The sequence below is a fragment of the Austrofundulus limnaeus genome, unplaced genomic scaffold, assembly GCF_001266775.1.
Source record: "Austrofundulus limnaeus strain Quisiro unplaced genomic scaffold, Austrofundulus_limnaeus-1.0 Scaffold38, whole genome shotgun sequence".
Lineage (NCBI taxonomy): Eukaryota > Metazoa > Chordata > Actinopteri > Cyprinodontiformes > Rivulidae > Austrofundulus > Austrofundulus limnaeus.
The window spans coordinates 2,700,418-2,709,777 of record NW_013952440.1 but is presented as its reverse complement, the minus strand read 5'-3'; the positions used below and the strand labels follow the sequence as shown (position 1 = coordinate 2,709,777).

General features: G+C 39.4%; 1 protein-coding gene across 1 annotated transcript in view; it reads left to right on the top strand.

The window, feature by feature from the left end:
* Positions 1-5,496: 5,496 nt before the first annotated feature.
* The window catches only part of nptxra (neuronal pentraxin receptor a), a 21,810-nt gene continuing 17,946 nt past the window's right edge, over positions 5,497-9,360 (top strand). Inside the window, exon 1 of the mRNA XM_014006949.1 lies at positions 5,497-6,562. Coding sequence (XP_013862403.1) covers positions 5,837-6,562 — 726 coding nt within the window. The 5' untranslated portion in view covers positions 5,497-5,836. The remainder of the gene's footprint in view (positions 6,563-9,360) is intronic.

Genomic DNA, 9,360 nt, shown 5'->3' with positions numbered 1-9,360 from the left:
TAGAATAGAATAGAATAAGCTTTATTGTCACTGATAAAACAATGTTAAAAACAGTGTTAAATGAAATGAGTTTAGCACCCTCACCCTTTCAAATAAAGAAGACTTGAGACTTTGGGTTGGCAGTGTCTCAGATTATTTTTCAAGACTTTTATTTTTCAGTCCCACACTTCTGCTCTCTCTCCACCTTCCAACAATAAAAGACAAAAAGGAAATGACTATTCTGTACCTGAGCTATGACATTATAACTCATAACCCTGTCCTAAGTGCCTCCATTTCCAGTCTTGCTGTGATCCTGCTGTTCTCATTTAGCATTCAGGCTGCAGGGTGCTTTTTTTTCTTTTTCTTGACAGAGTCAATGAACTCCCCATGAACCCACTGCAGAGACATTTCGATACTGCAGGGACAGCGATGTATTCGTTTTGAAAAGCTTGCAGTGATGAGTGCTAATCGTGTGTTTCTGATCCACAACAAAGATCCCAGGCAGGAAGTGAAATTCTGTGCCGATAATCCCTTTGATTGTTTACATTGGAACAGGATGTCGACACTGATGAAAGTAGGGAAATGTGCACAGCAGATGGCACCATAAACCAATAGGAGACATGACTGGAATAATACACAACGTATGAGAGATGTTTGTTTTATGTCTTTCTTCTTTTTCATGACTCGTTTTCTCTGGTCTGATTGCAGCCATTCAGTCGCTGCAGAGACGATCCTGCTGAGTCAAAGCTCTGCTTTAAAACATCGAGACAACATCAGTTGTATAAACAATAATTAAAACACAAAGGTTAATTCCATTAAGGGTATCTAAATATGTACAATGAAACTGAATTATTCTAAAATCCCTGAACAGCATTTTCTCTTTGTTTATGATGTCTTTCTAGCAAGTAATTAAAATGTATTTACTCATTTGTACATTAAATGTTCAGTTTAGCTCAGTTCTCTGGAAATGTTGAGAATATTWAATATCTTACCTGTTGTAGATAACTCTTGGACAGCCTCAGTTTGGAGAAATAACTGTAATCAGACTGATGAGCCGGCTAGTTGGAGCAATGCTAAGACCAGAGTAGATTCGTATAAATTTATACTTGTTTATATTTATAATTTCTACAAACTGATCAAGTTTGCACAGTTAAAGAAGAAGCAGTATAATCAACATGAATGTACATAAAGGACTTGACATGAAATAAGTAAATATAACAACTTTAATTTATATCCTTTTTTGGGTCCACCTTCTTTCAAGATGTACTATAATGTTACATAAGATAAGATAAGATAAGATAAGATAAGATAAGATAAGATAAGATAAGATAAGATAAGATAAGTAAAACTTTAAAAAACTGAAATATAGAATGCAATTAGAGGTGCTTTTGCATGCACAAATTGAATGTTTATACAGAAAATGCATTTTAAAACAAAAAAAGATATTGTAAAACATATTGAATCTGTTCCAATTCAAACAAATTCAAAGCAGCTTTTTAAATACTATTTACATACCATTGCATCACCAAAGTTCTGGCAAATATATAAAATATTTCCTGCTTGAACTGCATTAATAGCAATGTAACACAAAACCAGCATCTATGAAAATGGTTCTACAATCTTAAAACTTGTGAAATGCAAAAAAATAAAAATAAAAAAGAAATAATAATAAAAAACAGTTTGATATTGAAGTTATTTAAAGACGGCAGCAACTGACTTTCATCTTGGCACATCTCAAACTCGCTGTTGGCATCTCAAGGTTAATTTGTACTTTTACCACTTTGTACTATTTCCGTTTGTTTTCTTCTTATTTTGTGGTTATGGAAAAAGYTATTTCTCAGGTATTTTTGTACTCAATTTGTCAGCTGGTCCAACGCCGTGTCCCTAATGTACAATAAAAGTCTGGCTAACATCAAGTAGCTTATATTTTTAAAACAAAAGTTAGGTCCATAAATCTTGTATTTTTTTAAAAATATTTAACCAAATCTCAATATGTCAGTTAGTAGTGTGAATCATAGTCATGCCCATGTTCACACATACTGTGACAAAATATTTACTATTAATAAAAATTAGGTTAACCACAATTCTGCTAAACAAGAATCTTAGCTCTGCTAGTGCTAAACTGCTGAACAGATAAAAACAATTAGTTAGCTAATGCTAACCGCTRAGACAACTGTCACTCTGTGTCACACATCTTCATCTCCTTCCAGCTGAGGACTGGTGGGACTGATGCAAACTTGTTGTTAGTTTCTGTTGGTTTAATTTGAAGGTGGGTGGCCTTTCTTTGACTTTATATACTGTTCTAAGTTGTCAAACAACAAATGCCAAATACTTTCTCTGCCATATTTTAAACATAGTCAATTCTTGTTATTTAAATATTGTTAAAAGTTTCATTAATTTTTTTTAGTGCTTAATTTGAAGTTTAGCTGTTAAAAATGCTACATCCTACACACACAGTGCCTGACACATTCAGCACTGCTTGTAGGAGGGGATAGCTGCTCTGGTTGAGCACAGCTGAACTTAAGTAGTGCTTAATTAGTAGGTCTACAGTTCTGCARAGGCCTACTAATTAGGCACTCTTTAGGTTCAGCTGTGTTGAACCAGAGCAGCACCTAAAACATGCAGGACACCGGTCCTTGAGGACTGACTTTGGACACCACTGGTCTGTAACTACTTGACAAATTCTTAATAAAATGCATGACTTAGCTAACATCCACATTTAGCTATTAATTAGCTTTAATGACCCAGTCAGAATTATATTTTTTTCTAAGATGAGGTAATTTAAAGAGCTATCAATTACAGACAAGGTATTTTTTGCTCAATGCTTCTCCACAGAGCCCCACTTTGAAAGATCGGCACTATCTCTGTAACTCATTGTTTGTAAAGAAGCCAGTGCTGTTCTGATTGCTGCAGAAAGCTGTGGCACTCCAGTAAATGTTCATTGCAGACCTTTAATGGCTCCTGCAGTCATTCAGTCACTACTGTGGTACCTTCAGTGCATCACCTGATAACTGAGAGGAAACACAACAAAACAATAACKGTGTGAAGCATTTACCCTAAAAAGACTTCACAGAAAAACAAATTYAAATCAGTGTAAGTGGTTGTTCCATGGAAAATAGTCAAGATGTTAAATTTGTTGCAGTAAGTAGAACAAAAAAAGTGAAACTACCGCAATGCAACACCTCATCTGTATTAATAACCGTGTAACAATTTCCTATAGAACATGATTGATCTGCTGAAAATGTCAATCAATCACCGTGCAACAAACTCCTCAGTGCTTCACTGCCATAAATGAGCCCTGAGCTCTAATGCTGAGCTTTCATTTACCTCAAAAGCACCCAAAATATGTATTTCTTTTCATCTGTTCGAATTAAATCTGCAACAGGCTGTAGGGGAACAAGCTGCTATGATTGCTGAGCGATGCCATCAGTGCCAGTCAAGATCTGAATACAAATGAGAGAACATCATGTGCCTGTTTTGTATTTTTCATCCTCCAGCTCCCAGTCCTGCAGCAGGATTTTATACCATCTCTCCTCCACTCGTCTCGCAGAGCTGGAGCTAATTCTGCTGCACACACGTCGGACAAAACATCCTCCTGCACTCATTTGAAATGAGAGCTCTCGGCTCCCGCAACTCCGAGAGGTCTTATCTTAAATCCCCTTTGCTCGAGATCAAAACTCCTCAATCTTTAACGAACCCGAGCTGTTCCAGCTCCAACACAGATTTTTTTTCCTTTGGTTTCCCACACCTGCCTTTTGTCTCTCTGTGTGCCTCTGCTCTTTCTCTTGTGCTCATTCATTGTAATTATGTGTGTTAATTACATTCTTGGAGAGAAAAGCCTGGTRAAATGAGTCTTTCTACTCTGCCAGGTGTTTTTCGAAGAGTTATCCATCTCTTAGTGTGCTGCTGCTGCTGTTCCATGAGAAAACCTTGACTTTGAATTTAATACTTACTTGTGCAACGTACAGAAAAGCACAGGATTTATCCACGAGGCTAGAATCTTGATGCAGTGTGCAGAATTTTAAGCATGAGGACGATTAAGAAATACACCTGAATAACTGATCATCATCAGTGTGAACATCTTTCTAAAAGCAGCCAATGGCTGGTCTGAAGACTGGTATGTGGTAATTAATGCCAAAGAGGAAYGACATCAGCAATAAAATTACTGTGCATTATTCTGAGAAGGATTCTAAACTGTTTAGAGGCCATTATTCTATAGAGAGAGCTCAGATAGATAATTACCTTATTAATCCTAGGGGGAACTTCAAGGCATCCAGTAGCATTTCCTGCTTGTACAAKGTCAATAAAAGGATTGATACAGACAAATAAAAAGTAGAATACAAAAGATATGAAAAATAAAAAGCAAGATACACAAAAAGAAAACAGAAAAGATAAAATGTCTGCACAAGGTTGGCAGACAGGGGTGCCCAAACCTTTTCCCCAAGAGGGCCAAAATGAAAATCTATGCAAGGGCTGCAGGCCAAAATAATACATGAAATGCAAATATTTTAAATTTTTTATGATTTAGCCAGCAGCCCATGTTTATTTGTATGTTTTTGTTTTTAGCCTGTGCACTTGGAGAAAGTTTGGCGTATGCTCATGCAGCAAAGGCTCATGGGACATTTCATAAATAGATAAAATATTAGTATTTGCTGTTATATGTGCAAAATTGCATGCATGCCTAAATCTAATCTACCTGCATCTCTCTAATGTAAAAAACACAACAGCGTGACTTTTGTTTGTGTTCGAATGAATGATAAAACTTATGGAATAATGTTCTTTGGACAGAAGAGACCAAAGTAGAGGTGTGTGATCATAAAGTTTGGGGAAAAATGTTGTTCCAAGAGTTAGCATGGTGGTGGAGGGCTGGTGCTTTTGGCTAATTTGGAGCCAAAGGTTATTGAGGGCACCCTGCAGTTATTGARTCAACTGTGAACTCCTCTATGTACCAACATATTTTAAAATCTAATTTGAGGCCATGTGTTCAATTAAAGGCAGCTTGGACTAAATGCACCAAGACAAGAACCCAACATAGAACCAGGATGTTGCTATGATTCAAAGTCCTGACTGGGGAAAAAAAAAAAAAAACAATGGGCCGAAATTCCTCCACAACCATGTTTGACAATAAAGTCAAACAGAAAATTAGTGGCTTTTTTGTGCTAGAGGATTTTAATTAAACACAGCTTTTCCATATTGTCTTCATTTTTCTTTTATAAATAATTGCATGATGGTTGTGTGTATTTGAGTACATTTGAGTTTAGATTTTAAATTATTTTAGGGGTGTAGAGACCAAATCAGATTTTTTTAATGTTGTTGTTGTTTTAATAGGCAAAATCCCAGACCTAAAAAAWTTTTTCTACCTCATGACTAAAACATGCATGCGGTAAAATAAAATACAAGTTCTCTTTTCCTCAAACATTTAAATGTTTTTTTGTAAACAGATGAGTGTTGTGGTTTCTTCCACGTTATTTTAAAAGAAGATTAAAAAAGAGCTCAATGATGTGTTTTTTTCCCGTGTCTCACCAGCTCTCGCCCCCTCACTCCTCCTCAGTATTAATAGACTGGATTTCGCCTGGAGAGGAGGACATGCGCGTTGGAGGAGCAGAGGAGGCGCAGCTCCGKTTGTCTGGTCTCCATCATCTCAATCATGGTGCCAAACTCTCCTTTCCTCATCGCTTGTTCTGGTGGGGGAAAGTGAAGGATTTCTCCCCACTTAAAGACTCTGTTCAGTTATTTAGGACTTTCCCTCTGGTTTTCTGGAGCTTTTCTGAGCTAATAAAAAGACTATTAGGCATTTCTACTAACTGATCACCCCGCCGCCACCCTGAAGTTCATTGTTGTTATCTTGGCCGCCGGGATGGTGGCCTTCATCGGAGCTGTTATCTGCATCATCGCGGCGGTCCACACCGGCTCCTCCAGGGGAGCCGCGGCGGCTCAGCGGCAGCCCGCAGCCGACAACCACTCGCTGTACCCGGAMGCGGCGGCGCAGACTCCCGCCTCTGCCGCCTCCGGGGGCTCCGTGGCCCGAGCCGGAGCGCTGGGAGCTCTCCACGGTTCTGAAACGCCCGGGTCTGAGGCGCCTACCTTCCACGTGGGACTGGACGGGGTGACGGGACTGGCGGGGCACGACCCCACGGTCAGCCGGCTCATCTGCACCCCGATCCCCGCCGGGGAGTGCAACACCAGAAACTTTCAGCAACAAGCCGAGGACCCGTCGCTGTACGCCGGGGAGGACTGGGGCTACCTCCGCACCGCCGCCGAGGAGCTGCGGCAGACCGTCCTGCAGCAGAAGGACCAGATCTCGAGCGACCGGCGGACCATCAGGGAGCTGGCGGGGAAACTGTCCGAGTGCGAGAAGGGGCTCGGGGGGAGAGGAAGGGGAAGAGGCGGGAGCAGCAGCGCGGAGAGACGCGGACAGCCTGCGGGGCTGAGAGGAGCCTCGGAGGAGACGCGCCTGGAGCGGATGATGGTGCGGGACAGCTCGGCTTCARAGCCCGACGGTGGCCATCTGCTGACGGTGGGAGCTGTGGATGAATTGGAGCAGGCAATCAGTCAGCTCCAAGACCGCATAGAAAAACTGGAGGTGAGATCAACTCAGCYATAGAGCTGACAGAAAGTTGACCGTTGATTCAATAACATAGAAATCCTAAAATTAACCCATAAAAGCGCTAAACATAACTTTTATGACTCTTAACCATAACTCTTAATAATACTTTTCAAACAATATGCATAAAATACATATTAATGAAAGCCCTTAGCAATAACACTAAGTTTAATTAAAATCTTGTTTGAGAGTTATCTTAAGGGGGACCTCTCAACTGTAATTGTTAGAAATAGCCCTCATACCTCCTAACAATAATATTTAATATTTACTTTCTATCAACTCCATTGATTTTAATGATAAGTCCTAACTATATCCTTGATAACAACACTATTTTTTGTCTATTTTGCTGTGATGTGAAATTATAGGAGTTGATTTCAGGGAAATTTGTTTATTCATCATCACAGAATGAAGTGGACATAATGTGTATGAACTGGGATGAGAATATGACACTTAGTGTCCAGTTCAGGAGTACGTGGTGGCTCAGTTGGTAGAGCTGCTTTCTGTCAGGTTCCTGGATTGAATCCCGGTTGGGGATCTTTTCTGTGTAGAGTTTGCAYGTTTTCCCTGCATATATTTTCTCTGGGCACTATGGATGAATGTTAGCCTAACATTCATGTTGTGAACCACATGGCTGGTAATCTGTAATCTAAATGATCCCAACTGGTGTAAGTGAGAGTGAATGGTTGTTTGTCTCATTTGTCTCTGTGATGGATTTACGACCTGTCCAGGATTTACTCACCCCTAGCACAGTGACTTTATGCCATATGGGCACCAGTGACCCTTGTGAGAAATGGGTAAAAGATAATGGATGGATAGAAGTTCTAAAAGTATGTTGATTATACCACGATTATTTTAATCCCCTAGCCTTAAAAAATGCACAATAAATATGTTCATAGCAATAGGAGCCTTTAGGAGGTGATATAAGTGACTTTTTAAAAAATAATTCATGTAAATAAACAGCACATGAGCTCCTCTTATTTCCCCCTCATAAGAGCTGCAAACACAAGGCCAATAAGTTCATGGATCATTTGATTTATTAGCACCTAAATAGAATTCCATGATGTCTTTACTAATATTAGAATTGATTGACCTGAAAAGGTTGCCATTTTCAGAACGGCAGGGAAAAAGCCTGAAATGTCAAATCTAAAAGAAAACTGTATGAAAAGTGAGGAGGAGGAAGAGGCGGTAGAGGAGGAAGAACAAGAACCAAGCTCGACCCGAATCGGATGATTTACAACCTCATTTTGGCCCAAAGAAATGCATGTATAATTTATGAGGCACCTTCAATTTGTTGTTGAGAGTGATTGTGAGTCTGCAGGGTAATACCTCTCACTCAGTTATTTGTAGGACAGACCCGCGTGGGTCATTTTTATGACCATGACTTCTTAATTTGACACAAAATAACTAACCCCTGTGTTGCTCTGCATGCATTCTTCATGATATAATAGGGTTTTCACAGGTTGCTTTGGATTTTTGGCAACACTTTTTTTCTACCCATCAGCACTTTTTTTGTACACCATCTTATTAAGATTTCTGTGTACCACTACATGACCTACTTTGGTAACTCTGTTTGATGTTTACATCAGATCTAATATCCATAACATTTGGATTAAACAACTCGCCAACTTTTGTGCTGACGCAAGTAGCACTATAGTGTTGTGTAAAATCACTGTCTTTATGATGTAGGAATATTAAATTTGTCTGCACATTTTTCAAACCACCAAAATCTGATTTGATCATTTTAATAAAGTAGAGCAAAAGTTTATCTACTATGGCATCACTTTACTTAGGAACGTTAGAACAGTCACTCTGAGCACTGAGATTATTACATCCCTCTGGTGGAAACTAAAAAMACAAAGATGATGTTTTCATTGGTGGGTCCTGCTTCAAATAAACAGGTAATATTTGGATGTTAGAGCTGCCAAGCTTACTGATCAAATTAAATCGATGTTTAAAACCTAATTTTTTCTACAAAAATCAGTTGAGTCTGATAGCTTGGTTTTTTATGTGCAAATTGTTAAATTTATAATTTGGGTTTCAATACACATTTACCATTCTTGTGACCTTTTTTGTGAGGCAACATATCTAACCACTGCTCAACTTAAAATCATTAATGGTCAGTAACATTTAGTGTTCTTTAAAGGAATCATGTTGCTCAACTACTTACATGGTGAAGATTTTGCTGAATTAGATTTTGTGTAGGATGGAGTGTCAAACTCATTTTCACCAAGAGCCAGCTGAGCATTATAGTGGCCCTCAAAGGGTCGGTTGTAATTAACTTTCACGTTTTGTGTTAAACTTTGACTAAACAAAACAGCCCTACATGGTATTTCCTGCATAGAAGAAACGTTTTACATGTCCTCTTATAAACACTGAACAGTACTACATGTACGACTGAATGTGAAATAAATAATACAGAACTACATTGCAAGTAAGGGTAAGAGAGTTTCACTTTCTGTTGAGTTGTGGTGAGTAGCTGCCATCATGAATTCTGAACTCTCCCACTATCCAGCAGTAAATTCCCACTGCAGGGGCGTTCCAGTTTCAATTTACGACTTGTAAGTGGGGAATTCCCACTTGCCAGTACAACAAAAGTGAACATGAAGCAAAATGGACATTTTGAACCCTGTGCACCTCCACCTAGTGGTGGCATGCTGTGATCCATCCATCCATCCATCCATCTATCCATCCATCCATCCATCCATCCATCTATCCATCCATCCATCCATCCATCCGGGGCAGCAGCTTCAGAAGGGAGGCCCAGACCTCCCTCTCCC